General features: G+C 44.5%; 1 protein-coding gene across 1 annotated transcript in view; it reads right to left on the reverse strand.

The window, feature by feature from the left end:
• The window catches only part of NIBAN2 (niban apoptosis regulator 2), a 94,807-nt gene that overhangs the window by 51,225 nt on the left and 18,361 nt on the right, over nucleotides 1-25,221 (reverse strand). The window contains exon 2 of the mRNA XM_033137502.1: nucleotides 2,284-2,414. Coding sequence (XP_032993393.1) covers nucleotides 2,284-2,414 — 131 coding nt within the window. The remainder of the gene's footprint in view (nucleotides 1-2,283; nucleotides 2,415-25,221) is intronic.

Below are 25,221 nucleotides of genomic sequence, written 5' to 3' on the forward strand. Positions count from 1 at the left end.
GTAAGGGAATTTCCCGCAAAAAAGGGAAAGGTTGACAGCTATGACATACGAAACGATCTTATTCATATGATACTGGTCGATTTCCCAGGACGATCTGAATATTTCTATATATAATGGCTTCTCTCAGACTCTAATTCTTTTTTTTTTTTTATTCTTATGTGACAACCAAGGTGGAAAAATTATGTGCTAACGCCATTAAGATTCAGTCTGCCCAAATTAGTGGCACCCAAACTATTTCAAGGCAGAGTTAGAAAAGAAACCGATTTATTATTTGTTGTAGTTCATTTTTCTGATGTAGTGTAATTATTGCCCAATTATTTTTTTACATAATGAATTAATGATGATTAATCTTGTCAGATTACATTTTCAGAACATATTTTAAATTGTATATCTGATCGATTCTATGTTTTAATATGTGTGTGCTGGTCGTTGACCGTAATAAATTTTCTGAATTTGAATTTACCCCTTGAGAACAACCAGCTCCACTCTGTGAGGTAAAATAGACTGATAAAAAGAGAGCAGCCCTTGGCCACCTAGTGAATTTTATAGCCGAATAGGGACTTGAACCTGGCACTCTTCAAGTCCAGCTCTCTAACCAGAATACCACACTGGGAAGGAACACCCAACACATCTGAATCAAAGAGTCAAAATGGCACTGGTTCACAACCAACACACCCACAACTGCTGGTTCACAACCAACACATACATATTAATAAACAGTAATGAGCGGTTCTGTGGGATTCTGAATGCTCAAAAGACTTTACAACTGCCCTATAAGGTAGGCCAGCATTAGTACCATCATATTGCAGCCAGGAGGCTGAAGCCAAGAGCTGGCAGTCTGCCTAAAGTAAGGATGGGGAACATGTGGCCCTCCAAATGTTGCTGGACTACTTTTCCCATCATCCCCCACTGTTGATCAAGCTGCCTGGCTGGGACTGATGGGAGTTATGGGTCAAAAAACTTATGAAGGGCCATGGGTCACCCATTCTTTGTCCAAATCCTCCTAGCAATTACAAATACAAAGGGACTGCTCAATCTATGGGCCTCCATATCTCATTGAGGATGGTAGACAGGAAGAGACAGCATTGATTGATTGATTGATTGATTGATTGATTGATTGATTGCTAACCCAAGGCTAGAGATGGGGAACTCCAATCATCCTTGCTGGCTGAGGCTGAAGGAAGCTGCAGCCTATCAGCAACTGAAGAGCCTCAGTTTCGCCATCTCTGCTGTAGTTTACAGTTTGTTTCAAGAAGCTTCCATTTCCAAAGTTGGGACATTACAGCTAATGTATGGCCAAGGACTGCTTCTCTGCAGCTGCCCCCCTTTAATTAAAGTCTTGTCTGCTGGGGCAGCGGAACAGAAGTCTTGCTCCATCTTCTGCTCTTCAGATATTTGGAAACAGCTCTCATGTCTCCGCTTAATCTGACCTTCTCTGTTGTTGTTGTTGTTGTTGTTGTTGTTCAGTCATTCAGTCGTGTCCGACTCTTCGTGACCCCATGGACCAGAGCACGCCAGGCACGCCTATCTTTCACTGCCTCCCGCAGTTTGGCCAAACTCATGCTAGTCGCTTCGAGAACACTGTCCAACCATCTCGTCCTCTGTTGTCCCCTTCTCCTTGTGCCCTCCATCTTTCCCAACATCAGGGTATTTTCTAGGGAGTCTTCTCTTCTCATGAAGTGGCCAAAGTACTGGAGCCTCAACTTCAAGATCTGTCCTTCCAGTGAGCACTCAGGGCTGATTTCTTTAAGGATGGATAAGTTTGATCTTTTTGCAGTCCATGGGACTCTCAAGAGTCTCCTCCAGCACCATAATTCAAAATAAAGCTTTCCTTGCAGCACTTGGTTTCTCAGGCTCCTCAACATTCTGCTCACCCTACTCTGGTGACCTCCTTAAAATGCAGCATCCAGAACTAAATAACAGTATTCCAGATGCCACCTGACAAGCACAGAATAGAACAGAGCTATTATTCTCACTCTGCTTTCATCAATGCAGCACGCTTATTTTATTTTATTTATTAAATTTCTATGCCCCCTTCATCCGAGGATTATGAGTGGTTTACAGTATAAAAGCACAAAAACATACCGGTAACATGATATTTGCTTTTCAAGTAGCTGCCTCACTGCTGGTTTGGTTCAAGTTGTCCATTATCATAAGGACTTCAACGTTGATGGCCAAAACACAGATGCATCTACAGGCACCCAACTTATAAAACTACTGTCTTTTTGAGCACCAACATTGTTGGTGGTCAATCCCTGCCCTCAGATATTTCAGTCCACTTACCTTGCGGCGCAGTAGCTGAGCCTGGGGTCCGCCAACGCCTTCAATTTCATACCGGACACTGTTGAAGAGGGAGACACCATACTGTTCCTCATAGAACTGGCAAAACTCAGCCAGGACTTTGCCAGTCTTTTCTGGAAGTTAAAGAAACACATACAGATATAATAGCAGAAATACAAAAGATCGACCCTTTTGCGGGTTGTGGGGAGATGATCTGGTTCTTGGAAGGGAGTGGGACAAATAGAAGCATTGACTATGTAGCCCACATAGTGTCCTGAGGATGTTGCTACAACTCCCATCAGTCCCAACAAGCATAGGCAATGGACAAGGAAGGAAATTAGAATCCAGATACATCCAGAAGGCAAAAAGACCTACATTTGGGGGGGTTCTGAAACTTGAACCGTTATGGGGGGCCCTTTGCAACCAGCAACAAGGTTTGGGTAACCACCACCGTTATCTTGTGTTCAACGTCTGTGCCTCCGACTCTCAAACTTTGGGATTGTTGAAATATATACCTCAAAAAAAAAAAATCAAACAATTTGAGTCATGCAACTCAAATTTGGTCTACTAGACCCAAACCGTTTAAGCAGTGTGGTTCTGGGGCCTCTCCAGGATTAGGGGCCCTGAAGCTTAAGCTTCATTAGTTTCATAGTAGATCTGCCCCTGGGAGAATCTCCAAGCCTTTCTCTTTGACCTTCTGGATTCTCTCCAGGCCATCCCTCCTCTCCCTAGGACATCCCCTCATTAGCTCTGCTTTACACCCAGAGTATTTTTTGCCTGGCTGGAATGTTGAACCCAGACAATGCCTCTTGCTTATCTGGATGGAGAACAGAGAGGGACATCTCTCTCTCTCTCTGTGTGTGTGTGTGTGTGTAGAAACTAGCCTGCTGCAGAAAGGAATTTATTTACATTAGTTGCTCCACACACTTTTGCTTCTGGCCTTAGCCACTGCTAGCATGTGACCACCGAAAGATTTCCCAGAAAGCAATGTGGCCCTTGAGCTGAAAAGGATTCCTCACCCCAGCTGTAGTTGGATCCTGCACAGAGCAGGGAGATAGACTAGACAGTACCTTCCAACTCTTTGATTCTCTCCACCAGGGAACTTCTAATACCAATAGCCAATTAGGAGCAGTAAGAGACAACAGGGCTTTCTTTTTAGAACACACACACACACACACACACAACTTCCCTATGAGATGAGTCAAAACAAGAGACTGCCTTACGCCTCAGTAAACCAAGTTCTTACGTCATGGTGAAAAGATGTCCAGCCCTGTGTTGGCCAACTTTCCCTACGGATCATGCAGAGAGTAGTTGAAGGAGACCTGAACACCTTGTGACTTTGGGGCAGGGCATCAAAAGTATTTATGTATTTTAAAAAACAACAACACTTTTTTAAACTCCTCCTTTTAGTGTTATTGGACCTCCTCCATAAAAATTAAAAACACCTAATGACAAAGGCCGGAAGTTAAGAACCTAAGAGCGTAACCCTAACCATAGTCAGCTGGGACTTCACCTGCCCGTAACCTGCAGACCCAGGATGGGATGCTTTAGTGGCTCTTACCAATAAATCTCTCAGAACTTCCAGGCATGGCAAGAAGTAAAGTTCCAAAGAGGAAAGCCAGGACAACACTCACCTGCGCTACACCTGACATCATATATGAGGCAGGTTAAAAAAGGGGGGGTGGGGTAGCTGCTTGGTGCTTACAGGAAGCTGGTGGGGATCCCTTTACATTGCTGGGTTGAACTGAAACCAGCAATACAAAGCATCTTCTGATATTTAGGGGCAGCTAAATAATCATTATTATTTGCTTTAAGTCACTGTGAATTGAATGACAGGTGGAAGGCCCTTCCCACCAGCTAAAATTCCCCCGGGGGATGGGTCAGAATCTATCCTGCTTGGTTGGATCATGTTCTCCAACTGCATGCTTGCAAATGCTCAGTATTACTGCAGGTTTTAACCTAACCTGAACCCAAAATATAGAATGATTCAGGAGAAATAACTATTCCTCACCAGGGACAACAAGCAGAGGAACAGAACAGGCAACCAGCGTCTTGGACACAGTCTGCTGGGAAGTTGTCCAACGCAAGCTCCACAGAAACAGGAGCAGCACAGGTGGATGGGTGTCATGCCGCAGAACATCCCAGCAGACTGGGCCTCTTGGAGAACAGCTGCCATCTCAGATTAATTCTGCAATGAACAAACACACATACACCCTTGGGGAGGGTGGGAGGCTAGGTCTTTTGGGAAGTAGATAAAAAAACAGCTCTTTTCATGCTAAAGGGAGTGCCCTTTACCAATACAGATTAATGGTTTGTCGAAATATGGAAATAGGACACTGCCGCATACGGACTCAGACCATTGGTCCATTATGCTCTGTGCTGTCTACACTGGCCAGCAGTAGCTTTCCAGCTTTTCAAACAGGGGTTCTCTCACAGCTCAACAAGGACATGAACATGGGACCTTCTGCATGCAAAGCATACGCTCCACCCATGAGCTACAATGATTCCCAAGGATAAGGAAGGCATTCCAGAGAGTAAGAGGAGGGGGGAGAGAGTAGGGAAAAGTAACTTTTAAATAGCATCTGTGAAAGAAGGCAGTCATATCCTGGAAGGGCCCAGCTCAGCCCAGCCCAAAACAGAGCAGTTTTTTGAGCCTGGTAGGGAGATTTCATGCTGGCTCTCTGCGAGCTACAGGTTGCAAAATCAAGGAACCAAACATTATTTTATACTCTCCTCCTCCTTCATGATTCATACAGCAAACATTTTGTGCACTTTGCTTTGCAAAGTACAGGAGTGCAGGTGGCTACTGCAAGAGAGTTGCAATATTCCAACAGGGAATGCATTCTACAAGGCAGACATAGGAACATAGGCACATATCAGGTCACGTTATTGGTCCATCTAGCTCAGTGCTGTCTATACTGGTTTCAGGCAGAGGAGATTCCCAGCCCTACCTGGAGATGCTATTGGGGATTGAACCTGGAATCTTCTGCATGCAAAGCAGGTGCTCTACCACCCTCTCCTCCAATCCCAAATCATGCAGCACAAATTAAGTGTGCGCGCGCCCATTCATCTCCCACTACTGAGGCAGCTCTTGGTACTATAATACAAACAAAGCATTCTCCCATTCTAAAAATGGCAGAATTTTAACAAAAATGAATCAGAGCTGCCATCAGGAACAAGGGGAGAGTCCAGACAGGCTGTTTATTTGCACATTTGGTTGCTCTTCCAGACTTTCTAGTGCTATTACCCCATTGTTTTTCTAACCACAACAAAGATCCTGATAAGCAAATTGCACTGGGAAACATGGGTATAACTAGCTTGTGATGTTGTACACCCTTGTATGTGAATACTCCATAAAAAGCAGGGCCCAAAAACTCTATAGAAATGTTGTGGTCAAAAGCTGGAACCTTACTGCTGCATCTGTGGGTACCCAAGAGCACTTCGGGCTTCAGGCTGCAAAACAGGAAGCCAACACCAGAAACACATGCCCTGTGACCCCTGTAATTACAGTCGTACCTTGGAAGTCGAACGGAATCCATTCTGGAAGTCCGTTGACACTTGACCTCTACATCTGCCTGCGGTTATTGTTCATAGAAAAACCACAGTAGTTTCATGATGAAAATGCAGAAATGGTTCTTTGCTTTCAATAAAAAACAGATGGAAAAAGAAAAATTGTGTGTGTGTGTGTGTGTGTTTGGGTGCACTAAATTCAGTGCTGAATTGAAATACAGAACTTGCCCTTGCAGGAGGCAGTGACAACCGCCAACTTTAATGGCTTTAAGGGAGAACAGGAAAAATTCACAGAAAATAAAGGCTCTCAATGGCTATAAGCCATGATGGCTATGTTGCGTGTTCAGACCCAGAGACCTCACCACTAAATAAACACACATTTGACTCAAATTTTAGTTTTGGTTTTTGGCAGAATTTATGCCACAACTTTATTGATTACAGAAAAGTGAGTGGTTGCATAGGCTCTGGTTCAACTAGCTCCCTGCACCCTTGCAGGTAGCGCTGATCCAGAGCTCCATCATAGGTCAGCCAAGGGTGAACACCTGAGGTAGGTGAAAAGCCCGGGAATAGACTCTGTTCACTCACCAAATGCTCCCTTGGGCTCAGGCACGGGCACAACCCTCTCTCGGGGGTTGACCAGACCAAGCTGAGTCCCTGGATTCCTTTAACGGAATACCCTTCACATAGGGATGGCGAGACCGTTCTCCCATCCCTATCACCTGAACCAGAGCCTATCCGCAACCTTACAAGTTGTGACGATTTGCTACACGGCAGGCAAAACCCAAACGGCAACAGCCAATCAGCCAAGTGGGGAAAATTTCTGCCGTGCCCCTGTCCCAACGACAGACGACACACGACGGCATAGCAAGGTCAAGCGCAAAATGCCCTAAAGGTAGGGAGAGGTGGGCGGGTGTTCCGATGCACGAGCCAAAAGAGGAAGCTCTGGGTCACGTGCATGGGTATATATAGGTCCCTCGATCCATTTAGACTGCACCCCATTGGCCAGATTAAACCCAGCAACAAGGGACCTTACCAATCGGGTGTTGTGGCTATCCAATAGACCCACCCACAACCAGGAGGTCAGTCTCCAGGTCTCACCGCAACACGTGCCCTCTTTTAGGGAGGGCACGATTTCTGCCTCCCCAGCTGGAGGCGGCAATGCTTCTGGATGCCAGTTGCTGCAAACTACAGGAGGGGAGAAAGAGCTCTTGTGCAGTGATCCTTCTTGCAGGTTTCCCACATCTGAGTGGCCACTATGAGAACAGGGTGCTGGACTAGATGGGCCATTGGCCTGACCCATCACGGCTCCTCTTACCTTATAAAGCTTTCTCTTAAAACACCCCCCAGTGGTGGTGTGTGCGCAGTAAATTAGCTGCTCAAGAGTTTTAGACCATGGGAAGGCAAACTAAGGCCCGGGGGCTGAATCCGGCCCAATCGCCTTATAAATCCGGCCCGGGAATCAGCATGTTTTTACATGAGTAGAATGTGCCCATTTATTTAAAATGCATCTCTGGGTTATTTGTGGGGCTGCCCAGTGTTTTGACATGAGCAGAATGTGTGCTTTTATTTAAAATGCATCTCTGGGTTATTTGTGGAGCATAGGAATTCGTTCACACCCCCCCCCCAAAAAAAAAATATAGTCTGGCCCGCACAAGGTCTGAGGGACAGTGGACCAGCCCCCTGCTGAAAAAGTTTGCTGACCCCTGTTTTAGACTGTTGTGGTGCACAGGTATACAGGCAAACACAAGTCTTAAAGAGACAATAAATGGCTACTAGCCAAGATTATTATGTTTCCTCTCCGCTGTTGGGAGGCTGTGTGCCTCTGAATGCTAGTTGCTGCAAATCATGAAAGGGGAGAGGGCTGTTGTGCTCAGGTCCCGCTTGCAGGTTTCATACAGGCATCTGGTGGTTGTTGTTGTTTAGTCGTTTAGTCGTGTCCGACTCTTGGTGACCCCATGGACCAGAGCACACCAGGCACTCCTGTCTTCCACTGCCTCCCGCAGTTTGGTCAGACTCATGTTGGTAGCTTCGAGAACACTGTCCAACCATCTCATCCTCTGTCGTCCCCTTCTCCTTGTGCCCTCCATCTTCCCCAACATCAGGGTCTTTCCCAGGGAGTCTTCTCTTCTCATAAGGTGGCCAAAGAATTGGAGCCTCAGCTTCAGGATCTGTCCTTCCAGTGAGCACTCAGGGCTGATTTCCTTCAGAATGGATAGGTCTGATCTTCTTGCAGTCCATGGGACTCTCAAGAGTGCCTTCCAGCACCATCTGATTGGACACTGTGAAAACAGGATTCAGTACTGGAATACTGGAGTAGGTACGGACTGAATCTCCTTTGTTGACTAGCAAGGCTGCTCTTACACCTCAATAACTGTTGATATATGCCATTGCTGCACTGTGCATTTTGGGTCTATTGACTGCAATAAAGTGCTCTGTGTGTGTGTGTGTGTGTGTGTGCGCGCACACACACACACACACACACACACACACTGAAATAGAGGGCCAGTGGCCTGATTGAGCAGGGCACTTATGTTCTTAGGTATCAGGACAACTAGAAAGAGGAAAATCCTGAATCATCCAAAGGCAGGAAGAGAGAAAAGTTGTGCTTTTCCACCTTCTTTGGCATGAACAAAAAGTTTTTCAATGCTTTCATTGAACGTAAATTAAAAAAACAAAACAAAAACAAGCCACCACGTTCCACACGGTGCCATCATCAGCCTCCATTCAGCACCAAGTAAAGATCAATCTCTTCTCCAAGGCATCTGACAGATTGTAATAAAATGGGTTGTATCCACTAAAATAAATCAGCATGGCTAATTTAGGCCCATTAATTTCTATGGGTCTAATCCATAGCTGTCAACTTTTCCCTTTTCTTGCGAGGAATCCTATTCGGAATAAGGGAATTAGTTGACAGCTATGGTCTAATCTGAGTAGAAATTAGCCAGATACAACCCAATTTTCTGCTGCTGTTTTTTTTTTTGCCGGGTTTCCTTATGGGTCATTGGAATGGTTTTATTGCAATGCATTCCTTCCATTTGTATGCTATGCCTTTTGGCACTTTGTGCTTTGGAAATCACTTTTTTTTGTAGTGACCTACTAAGAAATCAAAGGATTATTATTACCACTGATTAATCAATCAGTCTAGGATCAGAGACAGTACCAGTTGCTGGGAATCACGAGTGGGGAGAATGCGCTGTTTTGCTCAGGTCCTGCTTTCGGGATTCCCAGAGGCACCTGGTTGGCCACTGTGAGAACTGGAAGCTAGACGAGGCACACCTTGGGCCTGATCCAGCAGCCAGGCTCCTCTGCTGTTCTCATGTAGTACAACAGCAACTAGAAGCTCAACTAAGGGCTGCCTTGAGAAGGATGAGAATGGGCAGCAGGGGATGTGGATCTGTACCATGGTGGGTGGGTCATCACAACTGCCAAGGGAAAAGATCTGACTCCACATGAAGTCATCTCAAACAAGGAAGCCTGGCAACCTTCAGTTCTGCTTTGTGGGAATCCCAGTCTTGCTGGCTTAGTCACAGAGCTTCTTTCCCAATTGACCTCACAGGGTGGTGAGGCGGCAGTGGGGGGTGGGGACGCTGTGTTTTCTACTGAAAGCAGTGTGTGATTCATAGCCCAAAACTGCAAGCCACGCAGAGTATTTGAAAAGCCCAGAAGAAAGCCTTGATCCACCTCCAGGGCCGGTTATGCAAAAGAGCAGCACAAAACAACTGTATGCGGACACACAACCCTCTCCCAAGGGGAATGCCATCTGAGTATTCCATGCCCAGCACAACAGTTTTCCACAGAAGGTTGAGGAGGCAAGTGTTGCAAATAGCTTCCCCTCGCCTTTCAGGTCAGGAAAGGCAAAAGGTACAATAAAAACTCAGGGCTAGAACATTTTGTGTGGACTTATTTGCAAGACTGCAATATGCTCTTTCAGATTCTGTTCAGTCCCATTTGCACATTCTCTCTCGTGGCAGAAAATTAGAGGTTTGGTGGTGGTGGTGGGGGTTTCCAACATGCGCACAGTCACCAACTGAAATATAGGCTTTAGCATATCCAAACTTTTGTGTGTACCAAGGAAAAAAGATAAGCAACATCCCCACTACTTAGTACAAAGGGCACTGAGTATCCTGTAACTCGGCTGATGTGGGGGAAGGGCCGTAGCTTAGGAACAGGGCGTCTGCTTTCCATGAAGGAGGTCCCAGGTTCAATTCCCAGCATCTCTAGGTGGGGTCCAGAAATGTCCAGTGTCTGAAACCCTGCAGAGTCTCTGCCTGTTAGCATACACATCACAGTACTTAGATGGATGCACCTGGTAGCCTATGCAGGGGGGTGCAGTGGGGGTGCACCTGAGGGGGTGATAAAGTGCCGGGCAGCACCCACAGGCTCCGTGCTGCCCCAAATGGTCCACCCACCGCCTCCCCCTCAGCTGTAGGGTGGCTGAGTGGGAGGAGGGAGGCAGACTCCTCAGAGGCCCTGTAGAGCGTCCTGGCCCGGTGGCCTTGCCCCCACGGGCAGCTGGCCCCACCCCTGGGCACAGGGCACACGTGCCACCCCAGGCACCCGATTGGCTTGTTCCGCCACTGTTCCTGGGTTCTTCTTTAGACAAGATATGATTACAACCCCCCCTCCCGACCTCTCCTGGGCTGATTTTCCACATTTGGGCCTCCAGACTTTCAACACACACACACACACACACACAGAGAGAGAGAGAGAGAGAGAGAGAGATGCCAAGTCTAATAACCAGACAAGCAGGTTCGGAGGAGAGGGACTGCAGCCAACAAAGGGAAAGAAAAAATAGCTCCTATTCCCCCTTCCCTCTCTTTCAAGAAATCATGTGAAAATGAACGTGCTCTTTAAATAGCTGCAAAACTGGCTACAGTCAGATGATCCAGTAGCAGGGAGGCCTTGGGACTTAAAAGAGTTAGATGCATGAACGGTGGATGAAGCCTCAGACTACAGCTGACCCCAGATTGAAAGTGGAGGTTTCCTTCCTATGGACGCTTGGCAGAAAACCAACAGGTCTCTCCAGGCATCCTTTTTATTGCGTATTCAGGACGATTTGTGCTCATGAGGGTATTGGGGTAGTTATACACGATCCTGCTTTCAATGCTGTTTACACTTGGAAAGGTTTGGGGGAGGTTTCATTTTCCATCACAGCAAGTCCTGTAGCCAAAACCCTGAAATCAAGAACGATACAGGCGTCGTTGTTTGTTCTGCTTTTGCTGCACTGCAGCACAAGAGTGTTCCTCCAGGCAGCACAACATCTGACAAAGCAGAATGATGTGTGGATGGTCCAGTATTAATCCAGCACTAATGCAGTATTATTTCCTCAATTACTTGCTGCAGAATAGAACACACACAACACACCCTGTTGCACAAGCTCCTGCACACACACACACACACACACACAGCCCAGTCTGAAGAGACCTCGATGTATCTAATGTAAAACTGAAGAAGGTGCTTAAAGGTAAAGGTAAAGGGACCCCTGACAATTAGGTCCAGTCGCGGATGACTCTGGGGTTGTGGTGCTCTACCCACTACCAGACTTTTAGGAGACATCTGAAAGCAGCCCTGTTTAGGGAAGCTTTTAATGTTTAATAGATTATTGTATTTTAACATTCTGTTGGAAGCCACCCAGAGTGGCTGGGGAACCCCAGCCAGATGGGCGGGGTATTAATAATAATAATAATAATAATAATAATAATAATAATAATAATAATAATAATATATATTATTATTATTATTATTATTATTATTATTATTATTATTATTATTATTATTATTAAATAAAGGCCATCAACACAGCACTGACAACAGGAACAGCAAGATTACTTAGGCTCAATAAATGGGAGAAGAGTTCAGCATTACAACAGACTGCCATGCTGCAGTCATTTGCTACAGAAGCAAAAATGGGTGGTTTTGCAATCACTGAAGGCCTACAACCCAGTTGTAACACACTGGAGGGGAGGGGGGAATTACCCTGTTTCCTGCTTGTTCAATTTTGATACTGCCTCTTCTGTGTCTTGAATGGCAACTGGGCTTTCAGGCAACCGGCGCTTGGCTGCTTGGGGTAATCATTTGGCCATATCATTGGGTGGGGAACCAAAACCTACACAGGTTGTTAGCAAGAGAAACAGACAGAATAGCAGGGGTACTACAAATTGTGTGTGCAGGGGGTACGGGGCGTGGAGAGTGAAATATCCCAGAGACTAAGGAGGGTCTGCTTTCCACGCCGAAGGTCCCAGGTGTGATCCTCAACATCTCCGGAAAGACCTGGAAAAGATATCTGCCAGCCAGTGTGGACAATACTGAGCAAGGTGGATCAAGCATTTGAGGCAGCTTCTTATAAGGCTTATAATTCAGTGGCAGGGCACCTGCTTTGCATGCAGAAGGTCTCAGGTTCAATCCCTAGCATCTCTAGGAAAGGCTTGGAGTGTCCCCCTGCCTGAAGCTCCAGAGAACCACTGCCAGTCAGTTTAGACTGTACTGAGCTACATGGTCTGACTCAGTAGAGGGTAGCTTCCTCTGTTCCTACCAAGGAGAAGCCAGGCAGGTGAAGGAAAGAGAATTTGACGAGCAAGTGTCTCTGGTCTTACCAGTTGACACCAGGGCTGTCGATACTAAGGCAGCCCATCATCACCCACATATAGAGATTAAGGCCTGCAGGCAAAACAGGAAGAGTTCCTTCTTCTTTTCCCTTAAGGCACAGAAACTCCTCTCCTTCCTTTCCTAGTAAAGGGTAGAGAGAAGTGCCCAAAGGCAAAAACACCTGGTGATTCTCATAACAGGCAGTTCAGGCAATTACCTGCTCCCATGTGGACAGATATCAGCACGGGGGATGTGAAGTTGGGCAGATAGGAAGCTGCTTTATACAGAGTCAGACCCACTGACCCATCTAGCTCAGTACTGTCGACTCTGACTGGCAATAGCTCTCCGGAGTTTAGGGTATGGATTTTTTTCCAGCTCTACCTCCAGATGCCAGGGATTGAACCTGGGACCCTCTGCATGCAAAACAGATGAGCCATGGCCCTTCCCTCCTTAGTCCATAGGGCAGCATTTGGATCTACATCTGTTGCTGGACTACAACTCCCACCATCCCTAGCTGGTAGAACCAATGGTCAGGGATGATGGTAGTTGTAGTCCAACAACAGCTAGAGACCCACAATTGAGAAATGTTGCCTTAAGGTATTTCCTTTTTCCTACTGCACCAAGTCAAATCATTGGTCCAGCTAGCTCAGCACCAGGATTTCAGGCAGGTCTCTCTCCCAGCCCTACCTGCAGGTGCCAGCAATTGAACCTGGGATCTTCTGCATGCAGAGCAAATGCTCCACCACTGTTGAGCAACATCCCTTCCCCCATGTCAAAGGATACATATACACTTCGGAACACATGAAACTGCCTTATATACAGAGTCAGAGTATTGGTCCATCTAGCTCAGTATTGTCTACACCAGTGTTTCCCAAACCTGGGTCTCCAGCTGCTTTTGGCCTACAGTTCCCACCATCCCTGACCACTGGTCCTGGTAGCTAGGGATGATGGGAGTTGTAGTCCAAAAAAAGCTGGAGACCCAAGCTTGGGAAACACTGGTCTACACTGACTGGTAGTGGCCTTCCAAGGTTTCAGGCAGGTTTCTTGCCTAGTTCAACATGGGTATACCACTGCATCTTGAACCTGGGACCTTTTGCATGCAAAGGGAGATGCTATTCCACTGAGCTGAAACCCTACCACTTAGCTTTGCAAGTGGCAGCCATCAACTCCTGGTCAGCCGCAGACACTGGGGATTCATACACAAAGCACATGCTTCCCCACTTAGTTACGTCACCCTTTGCTCCTTAGCATTCCTTCTGCATCTTTTTAAATGTCAGCAGAAGCTCACACCTCCAAGCCTGAATCACCCATGTGCTTAATCTCTCACCATGGACAACTACGGATTAGTTACAGACACACACAATATTCCACAGGGGCACTTGAAGCTGGGGTGGGTGGGAAGCAAACTGGCCAAGTTTTCATTTTTGATTTTTACACACATAGCACAAAACTTCAAACAGAATGTTTTCAAATTATCTTTGGGGGTGGTGGGAAGACTTCTTTCTGGATCTCCTCCTGGGGAAGAAGAAAAAAAAACTTTGTCCCTTTTCCCTCCAAGGGAAAACAGAAAAGGAAGGTACTGATTTTTGGATTCTAGGGGAAAGGGGAAGGGGGTGGGGAATCAAATGATAAAAGACTTCCAACCAGCTTCAGACATCAGCTATTTACAGTATTTCCTGCTTTTTCTCCCCCTGCCAGCCATGGAATGTCTCCATTCCAAGAACGGAGGAGGCAGGGGGAGAGAGAGAGAGAGACAAGAGACGGAGAGAGATGTTGTTAGCAGCCTCTGGGAGGAAAGAAACATAATGCAAAGCTAAACATTTGTTTAGGGGCTGAAATTCAATTTGTAGAGGCAGGTAGAAGGTCTTGGTCGCAAGACCAGATGATTTAGGGACAGATCTCCCGTAACAGGTCTGCAGAGTTTCTGGCAGAAAAGGCTGTACACAGGAGACACGCTTACACTTAATTAGTCCATTGGTCTACCTAGCTCAGTAATGTCTCCACTGACAGGGAGCAGCTCTCCAGGGTTGCAAACAGGTGTCCTCTCTCAGTCCTACCTGGAGAATTACATTTCCCAGAGTTTCCTGGGAAGAAGGATTGGTTGATAAACCACTTTGGAAATTGTAGCTCTGTGTCAGCACCCTTAACAAACTACAGTTCCCAGGATTCTTTGGGGAGGGTGAACCATCACTGTGAAAAGTAGCATAATAGGGCTTGAAATGTATGGTCTAAGAGTGGACATACATCCAGCAAACCAGTGATCTCCACCTCACCTATGTACAGTGATACCTTGATTCTCAAACGCCTTGGCACTCAAGCGCCTTGGTTCCCAAACGCTGAAAACCCAGATGTAAGTGTTCCGGTTTTCAGATGTCTTTCGGGAGCCGAACGTCCAATGCGGTTGTCAGCAGCTATTGTTACCAGGGCGCCTGCACCAATCAGAAGCTGCGCCTTGGTTTCCGAACATTTCAGAAGTCAAACGGACTTCTGGAACGGATTAAGTCTGGCGCTTTTCTTTCTGCTATTTATTTTGCGTTTTTGTTTTTGAGGCTTTTTCGGTTAATTTGTTTTTGTGACTGTGTGGAACCTATTTCAGCTATTGATTGTCTGACTGAGGAAATGGATAAAAGTCCCCCATCCAAATGACTATCATCAGTGCAGGTAAGGAAAAAAAAGTAATTTTAATTATCTACAATACTGTCTTATTTATTTTATAGCACAGTACATTGATTTTTGCTTTCATATTATGGATCAATGGTCTCATTAGATAGTAAAATTCATGTTAAATTGCTGTTCTAGGGGTTGTTTTTAAAAGTCTGGAACGGATTAATCCGTTTTGCATTACTTTCTATGGGAAAGCACGCCTTGGTTTTTGGAACTCTTTGGTTTTGGAACAGACTTCTGGAACGGATTAAGTTTGAGAATGAAGGTACCACTGTATTTAAAATGTTGTCCATATATTGTGTTGACAATCATTCAGCAGCATGCATTTGTTGTTTAAAAAGGAATAAATCCCAAGGCATGAAACTGACCAACGTCTTAGGGTGGAGGAGAAATTAGGTTCAGCTTATATTTAAAGGGAAACTATTATTTGTAGTTCCTGAAAGAGCACACAAACTAAAATGCAGCCATCTTTTGAAATCCACACTTCTCCGAATTTTGCAATGCATCTCTTCAGCCAAGTAATGTGTGCAACAGGGCATCTACTAGGGCAGAGTGTGCAAGTAGATGTGTAGATGAGTAAAACAATGTACAAAACAGCATTATGTTGAGGGAAATGCCTTTCACAACATGTGTTACCTTGGGATAAACTGCATACAAAAATGTGTAGATTAGGGAGAAATGTGAATGAAAATGCTGGTGAATTTTCCCAATGACATTTTAAAATAAAAATTCACGAATTGTTGTGGAAATGTGGAGAACTGATATTTGTTTTTTTGTTTTTGTTTGGGGGGGGGAATGAGAAACCAAAATTTTACTTCTGAATAAAGTATTCAGATTTTAGATCTGGTCACAAGGGCCCCCTTGGCACAATACTCATTCAGAACCCAAAGCACAGAAATGAAAAGCATCCAGCTCAGGTGACAAGCACAAAACCAAGGAGCAGTCTCACAAGGGACAGGGTTAATCTATAATTTAGTCAATGATTAGCTCAAATCTCCGTTGCTCCCCTGCTAGAGTGGACGCCACAGACACAGACGGAGAGACAAGGAACCCAGGAAATATGCAAGACACTTGCCATGCCCAAACCACTAACCTGTATTACACACACACACACGCACACACACAGACAGAGGCCACTGCTGTTCATTGCCTTCTAGTTTATACACACAGTCGGCTTTATGAATAGACGGAAGCAGATTTCTATCTCAATGCAAACAAAGCCAAACAAAAGCTAGGGAGCCCTTTTAAAAAAAACACACCCTGCTCCAGAGGCCATGAAGCTTCCACAGGTAAACACCAAGGCAGCTACTCTACCAGCCCACACCACCTGCCCTAAGAAAGCAGTCAATGAAATTAGGAAGAACTCAAGCACTACCCAAAAGGAACTGGGCTCCAAAGGGCCAAGACAAGAATCAATGTCATAACCCATACAGACAGAAGCCCAGAGGTTATCCAGAAAATCAAATCTCTCAAAGGCACAATGGTCCCACTGATTGGATATACCATTCAGGATCGCGGTGCTTCCGAAAAGGGATAATTTGTGCATGCTTCCACCCACAGAGCAAACTGTGACCCTCCAGGTGTTGCTGGACTAAGACCTCCCCCATCCTCTGACCACACTGGCTGGGCAAGGAGTGGAGTACAATATCTAGGAGGGCTAGAGGTTCCCCATCTCTGCTAGGCAGTGAGTTAATGTATTTAAATAAATTAAAGTAAGCATCAATCAATTTGTTTAAAATATATATTAATCAACACCCCCCCCTAAATTGATTAATCTACCTGGGGCAGATTTTCAAACAAGTTGTGAATTATGGGCACGTCTGTTTAAAGACACAAAAAGGAAAGGCCAGTGAGAAGTTGCTTTCTTTCATTAAATTATATCTTCTACACTTACTTGACTGGTGTGTGTATACACACACACACACACACAGGAAGCTATCAAACATTTGGTAATACGTACATTGAAGTCTTTATAAAGGCAGGGGATTAACAATAATAATTAAGTAACACAGATTTAAAACCAAGCAGAGTGGTATACCACATCCTAAAAGTTGGTTACAAAAATTAAATACATTTTTGCACATTTGTTTCGCATATATCATCTGCTTAGTCTGCATCTAAGAGCCTTGGGCAGTTTCTGTGCTTGCCTTGTAAAAAAAAATCAAATAGTTTTCCTGTTCCACAGGGGGCTGGTGGACTTGATACAATTTATTTTGCCCTGTGAAGTTTGCAGCAGAGGTGGGACTTGATTTCAGGTGCCAAGATCCGATCTCTATTCCTATAATGGCTCACATTTACCTCAGCACTTGTCTTAGAGAACCAGTGCACCACCAGACACTGGTTTTGTTGCAAAACTGAATGCCCCACATACAGTCTCAGACAGATACTGCAGGGCAACAGATGAGGTTCAAGAGCAGATAAGAGTACAAAAACCAGTTCAGCAAGGGCAAGCCATCCACCCCAGTGCCACGCCTGCGGTAAATAAGTGAGAATACAAATTGCTCAACATCGCATCACACCCACATCACATCATCATTCCCTTCCAGATGTCTGTTTCTTCTTACAGAGCAGAGATGGGGAACCTGTGACCCTCCAGAGGTTGCTGGATTACAGTTCCCATCACCACTCAGAACTGGCCATGCCTGCTGTGGCTCATGAGAGTTGTAGCTCAGCAACATCCAGAGGGCCAGAGGTTTCCCATCCTTACTAAAAGCTGGCCATGTATTTGAACTGATCCATGCCTCCTATTGCCACTCCATCATTCATGAAAACCTGTCCTGAGTCCCCTTCAGGGGAAACAGCCCAGGAACAAGTTCAGAAGCGTGTGACCGTTGACCTAGTTGCTGGAGTGCCCATTGGAACTGGTGGGGCAGAAAAGATGGGAGACGAACATTGGGCAGAGTCAGAGCCAATGACAGTCAGTCAACTCATTCTAGCTTCGCCCCCCGTCCTTCTCCTTGTTCTACAAGGGGAAACACTTAAGACAAAGGAAGAGGAAGCCGAAAATCAGGGCCACTCCCTGGACTGGATACAAGAAAGAAGGCAGACAGATGGGAGGTTGGCTGAGAGCGGACTGAGGTTGGTGGGGCTGTGCCCCATTTGCGCTAATGGATGAGCCTCTGCTGGTTTAGATGGCCAGACCTTCAGCAGGTGCACATCAAACATTTTAAATCCTCCTGTTATGTGCCATTAATATATAGTATTCATTATTTTCGGCAGATTTGAAAAGTCAGGGCTGCTTTATTCTCCTCTCTTGGTTTCTCATCCCAGTTGAATTCATGACTGACCTAGTGTGACCTAGGAGTGGGGAACCTTTGGCCCTCCAGATGTTGCTGGACTATAACTCCTATCACCCTGACTTTTGGCCATCCTGGCTCGGGCTGATGGGAGTTGGAGTGCAACAAGATCTGGAGGGCCACAAGTTCTCTATCTCTGGTGAAACCCAATGAGAAAAGTTATAACTCACATTATGGAGATGGAAAGTCAGCTACCAGTAACATTATGAAGGATCTTTTCCATCCCACACAGGAGCCTATGGTTTTACATGCTAATGTGTTTTAAAAACAACAATACTAACATAGCTTGGAAGAACAAAATAAAAAATAATAAAACAATTTCCTTGCTGTAGCACCTTAGAGACCAACTAAGTTTGTTCTTGGTATGAGCTTTCATGTGCATGTACACAAAAGCTCATACCAATAACAAACTTAGTTGGTCTCTAAGGTGCTACTGCAAGGAAATTGTTTTATTATTTTTTATTTTGTTTTGACTATGGCAGACCAACATGGGTACCTACCTGTAACTATAGCTTGGAAGATTATCCTTGGCCAAATTACATACGATTCATCAAGCAGAACCTTGATCTTACAAAGATTTAATACGGTTGTTTTGGAAGGCGGATTTGCACGTTTCATAAAATGGGCCCATTTTAGGTCCTCACAGCCCAGGAAAAAGGGAAGATATTGAAAGCTGCATTTTTCGAACAAGACAAGGGTGCCCTATCTCCCCTTTACTTTTCATTACGGTCCTGGAAGTCCTCCTAAATATGATACGAAAGGACAAACAGATAAAAGGAATTCGTGTGGGAGAGAAGGAATACAAACTACGCGCCTTCGCAGACGATTTGATGTTATCCCTGCAAGAACCGGAAAGCAGTGTCCCCAGAGCTTTGGGAATAATCGAACAATTTGGACTTGTAGCTGGTTTCAAGTTAAACAAGCAGAAAACCAAAGTTTTAGGAAAAAATATGAGTGCAGAACAAATTCAAAGAATACAGGAAGGCACTGGCCTCAATTTTGTTAAAACAGTAAAATATCTAGGTATCAACCTCACAACCAAGAATTTGAACCTGTATAAGGACAACTACGAAAAACTGTGGATGGAAATAAAGAAAGAGATGGAAATATGGACAAGATTGAAATTGTCGTTAATGGGAAGAATTGCCGTGATAAAAATGAATGTCCTACCAAGGATGCTGTTTTTATTCCAAGCCATACCAATTCTGGACAAACTGGATTGTTTTAAGAAATGGCAAAAGGACTTATCAAAGTTCATATGGCAGGGCAAAAAGCCAAGAATTAAGTTTAAGATTTTAACAGACTCTAAAGAGAGAGGAGGCTTTGCCCTGCCGGACTTAAGACTTTACTTCGAAGCAGCGGCCTTTTGCTGGTTAAAGGACTGGTTCAAACTAGAAAATGTTGATGTATTGGACTTGGAAGGGTATGATAATATGTTCGGTTGGCATGCATACCTTTGGTACGACAAGGCTAAGATCCACAGAACTTTTAAGTCTCATATAGTTAGAAAATCCTTATACCAGGTTTGGTCTAGATATAAAGACTTGTTAGAGAGAAAGACCCCTAGATGGATCTCTCCAGTGGAGGCCAAGGCCTACAAGAGACCGAACATGTCTGCAAATTGGTTAAGATATATGGACATATTGCAGCAGGAAGGGGACTCTTTTAAGCTAAAAAGCTACGATCAAGTGAAAAGTCAGGTCCCCGACTGGCTGCATTATCATCAGGTATATGAAACATTCAAAATGGACAAAAAAGTTGGTTTTCAAGTAGAAAAATCAAAACTGGAAACAGAACTGATAGAATCGAACTTTAAGAACCTTTCCAAAATGTATAATCTTTTGCTAGAGTGGCATACGAAAGATGAACTGGTTAAATCGTCAATGATAGATTGGGCGAAAGATGTAGGACATAATATTATGATGGATGACTGGGAGAGATTGTGGCAGAAAGGTATCAAATTTACTGCTTGTCATAGTTTAAGAGAAAACATAATGAAAATGGTTTACAGATGGTATTTGACACCAGTTAAGATTGCTAAGATGAATACCAAAATGTCAGATGTATGTTGGAAATGTAAACATGCGAAAGGTACCTTTTATCATATGTGGTGGCTGTGCCCAGCGGTAAATGCTTTCTGGGATAAGATTTATAATGAGCTCAAGAAGGTAATGAAAGTTACCTTTTGTAAGAAACCAGAGGCATTTCTTCTGAGCATGACCAATGAAGAGATACCCAGTCAGGATAGAGTGTTTTTTATGTATGCCACAACAGCAGCTAGAATATTATTGGCAAGAACATGGAAAGGAGAAGAGATACCAACGGTGGAAGAATGGCAGATGAAGATGATGGAATATATGGAACTCGCAGAGCTGACCGCCAGAATCCGGGACCAGAGGGAGGAGAAGGTGTCAAGGGATTGGAAGAAATTTAAGGATTATTTAGTCAAAACAGTAAAATTGAATATTTGAGCAGAATTAAATAGAATAGCGGCTTTAGTAGATATATGTTAGATAAAATTGTTGGTAAGATATTTTTGCGTGAAAAATTTAATTGTTAGGAATTGTGTTAAGATTTGGAGTTAAAGTTAAGATATGATTAAGCAAAGTAAAGTGTATTAGAAATTGAGCTAATGTGAATAGAACAAGATACAAAGCTACCTTGAAGATATATATGATTTTGAAGACAGTGGAGGGAATGGGGGAAGTCCCTCAAAATAGAGAAGTTAGTAACAAGAAAAGTAAGAGGATAAGTGTTAGTTTAAAGGTTTGTATATGTTTCTTTTTATTGTGATTGTTTGATTATGTTTTTGTGTTGTGTTTATGTATTGTATTTTGTATTCTTATATTGTGAATGTTGTTGTTTATGCTATGTTTTCCCTTTGTCTTAATAGAAAATAATAAAATCTTATAAAAAAAAAAATGAAAGCTGCATTTTTCAAATACCCCACCCATGTAATTGATCTGTCATGACTATTTCTCCTTCAGCTGCGTTAGAGTAAGGAAAGGTTCAAATGGTTTTATCTTGTTGGTGAAGCAAAGTTTAAGCACACAGACACACTTCAAATCAGCAGCTTCTACATTAGTTGGGGATCCTTTTTTTAGTTTGAGGGCCACACCTTCTGAGGGCTACATGCCAATTGTTGGCAGGGCCAGAGGCAATAGTGGGTAGAGCAATGAACGGAAATTGTACCTTTGTATATAGTAGGCAAGTTTCTACACACATCTCTATCCTCCATCCAGATGAGCAAGAGGCATTATCAAAGTTCAAAGATACATTTCAGGTAAGGCAAAACAGTATGGGTACAAAGCAGTGGTAGCAAGCGGTGTGGCCTGAGGAGAGGGTGTGTGGCCTATGTGCAAAGCAAGAGGAAGAACAAGCAAGTGTTAGGTCCTCTGTGTGGAGAATACGGAGAAATGCTACTAGGTGACAGAGAGAAGACAGAACTACTCAACACCTACTTTGCCTCTGTCTTCACCCAAAAGCAAAGTGATGCCCAGCCTGGTGATAACAGAGTAACTAATGTAAGGAGGGAGCTGCAGCCCAATATAGGAAAAGAGGTAGCAAGGGAATGCCTAGCTACTTTAAATGAATTCAAATCTCCAGGGCCTGATGAGCCACATCCAAGGGTACTAAAGGAGCTAGCGGATATAATCTGAGAACCTCTGTCTATGATATTTGAGAATTCTTGGAAGAACAGGTGATGTTCCTGCAGACTGGGGAGGGCAAATGTTGTCCCCATCTTCAAAGGAGGGAGGGAGAAGATCCAGGTAACTACCGACTGGTGAGTTTGACATCGATACCAGGATAAGTCCAGATAATTCAACAGTTGGTCTGTGAGCATTTATAAATGATGCTGTGATTACTAAGACCCAGCATGGGTTTCTAAAAAATAAGTCATGTCAAATGAATCTCATTTCTTTCTTTCTTGATGGAGTTACAAATTTGGTGGATCAAGGGAATGCTGTGGACATAATGTATCTTGATTTCAATAAGGTTCTTGACAAAGTCCCCCACGATATTATTGTGAGGAAGCTGGTAAAATGTGGGTTGAACAAGGTATCTATTAGCTGGATTTGTAGCTGGTTGACTAAACCCAAAGAGTACTCATTCATGGTTCCTCATCGTCCCGGATAAAAGTGAGGTGCCGCAGGGTTCTGTCCTGGGCCCATTGTTGTTCAACATCTTCATAACTGACTTGGATGAAGGAATTGAGGGGGTGCTCATCAAATCTGCAGGTGAGACCAAACTGGGAGGGGTAGCTAATGCCTCAGAAGACAGAATTAGAATTCAAAATGACCTTAACAGATTGGAGAACTGGGTGAAAGCTAACAAAATTAATTTCAATAGGGACAAATGTAAGGTTCTGCACTTAGGCAGGAAGAACCAGATGCACAAATATAGGATGGGGGACATCTGGCTTACTAGCAGCATATGTGGAAAAAAATCTAGGGGGTCACTTCCAACTCTACAATTCTATGATTCTATTATCCATCTTATTTTGAAAAGTTAACTTAGAAGCCATTTAAAATTACAACAGTTCTGATAGTTAAAATCAGGAGCATGGGAGACATAGGGCTGTAGCCAACTAAATTCTACTCAGAGTAGACACAATGAAACAAAGGGACCTAAATTCACCATGTATAAGAATCTCAATGGGTGTGCTCTGAGTAGAACCAACATTGTCTATGACCCATATTTAAGAGGGAAGGCTGAAGGCTGAAGTTTTCTCAGACAGCCAAAGCTTCTAAAGAAGCACAAAAGGTCACGAGAGGAACCTCCTTGATCATGCCAATCTAACCCAACATCCTGTTCTCCCAGTGGCCCACCAGATTCTTGTGGTAAGCCTGCAGCTGGAACTGAATATGACAGCCCTCTCCCCAATTGTGATTCCTAGTACCTGGTACTCAGAGGGGAAGGAAAGTGATCTCTTCCAGCTGGGGTGGGCTGGAAACCTACATGCATGGTCACTGCTTTTAGCCTTGCACCATTGCAAGATGATAGGATTCCATGTGTTTTGCTGGAACAGCTGGTGGTCGTCACCCACTGGGACCCTTCAAGGCCATGATGACTCTCCCATATCATGGTGATAAAGGCACTGGAATGTGCAGAATTTCCTGCCAAACAGGATTCACTCAGAGTATTTCCGCCAGCAAACCCCCGGCATCAATGTAGCATGCCAAGTGACACACAGTTCCACAACAAACGCAGAAAGAAGCTTCCAAGGGAGACATTATCTGATAATTTATGGACCGCTCTAATCCCAAAACAATGGCCTGTTTGCATGCCACAGTAAGCCAAACAATGGTTTGATGGGACTCTGGGAATGTGTCTGCCTCCCAGGTTACTCTCAGCAGCTAAGGAGAGTTTCAGCCTAGCATGCCCCCCCCCCCGAACTCTCTATCTGGCCCCCAGAACTATGCTTCCATTTTGCCCCCACCTCAAATACTTTGGCCTGGTTCAAATGTTTTCTTGAACCGTGATTATGCTTCTTGCTTAACTGAAGGGTGAGATTGGGGGTATGTGTGCAAAGAAACCTCTGGCTTTCACACAGCTGGAATAGGGCCTCCTGAACAAAAATGAGAATGAGAAGCCCCAGTTGCTGCTTCATTCCCATAAACCCAGAATTGTGAGGCCTGAGGAGATTGTGATGATGCCTCCTCAGGTGTTGCCACCGTCTGTAGAGCGTCTGTGACATCCCAAAGTCACATGACAGTGAGTGGATATAAAGGTGGACCAAAGGAAAACTCTGTGGATTAAGGTCCTTTTCCCCAGCAGAACACAGCAGGCAACAGCTGTTGTGACTATTTTGCTCTGTGCACAGGAAAAAACTGAGCCTGATTTCTGTATAGTAGAAACTGAGTCTGACAGTTAAGATCTAGTTCCCTCTGGAACAACTGCCCTGCTAAGGGGGAGAGTTTGCAACACTGTAAATGAGACTTGCCACATTGGTTGGTGGTCTTCCACGAGGGGGTAATGAACTGGAGAATGAAAGGAAGCAATAATCTGTTTGAAGGATGTTATGGATTCAAGAGAAAGCCAAGTTTGCTTGCTGAGTGGGATTGCTTTGGTGAGGGGGGGGGGGTGAAGGCGTGAAGGTGACTGATATCCACAATGGAAGCTGGCTGGTGTCTTGAATTGGACCTAGAGGAAGCTGGCTGATGGCGGTGGGCAGAAGGTGGGGAGACGTTTGCATTCAGGAACCAGGAGATGTCATAAGGCTGAAGCAGGCTGTCGTGTGCCAATGTTAGCTGGCTGAAATTCACCTTTGGAAGCCAATCAAGAGTGGATATTTGTGGGTTGAAGCCAGGGCACAAATGTGAATGAATGGGGAGAGAAAAATGAATGGCCACTGGCATTCTTCGGTGATATCATGCTCATGTGCGTGTGAATGGGAGTTTTTGCACATGGCATGTATATGCACACATGAATGGAATGTGTGCAAGGAAACTGGTGGAAATGCATGAATAGATGAAAGTTGGGAATCTGAATTCAGCGGATGGTCAGACAGTAGCCATCCCACTCCCTGTCCCTGTTTTCCCCCTGCCCCCTGAAGCCAGGGAAAGTTTCTCAAGACCACCCACAAAAGAGGGCCACAGAGAGCCAGTTCATATTTCTAAATAAATGTCTTTCTTAAGGATCTGAACTACTGGCATGACAAAACCTGGCATGCAGACTTGCTGCAGAAAATATCACAAACAGAAAAAGAGATAAATTTACGACTATTTGGTCTCTCTTTTTCAGATATACACATGCACAGGAGCACAGTGGGATGGTCCCAATAATGTATAAAACTGGTGTGGGTATCCTGAATTCTATGGGGGAATATTTTATTTTTCCTTATTTGCCGGGCAGAAATTTTTGTATTTTGTAAAAATAATTGTAA

Source organism: Lacerta agilis, chromosome Z (assembly GCF_009819535.1).
Source record: "Lacerta agilis isolate rLacAgi1 chromosome Z, rLacAgi1.pri, whole genome shotgun sequence".
NCBI lineage: Eukaryota > Metazoa > Chordata > Lepidosauria > Squamata > Lacertidae > Lacerta > Lacerta agilis.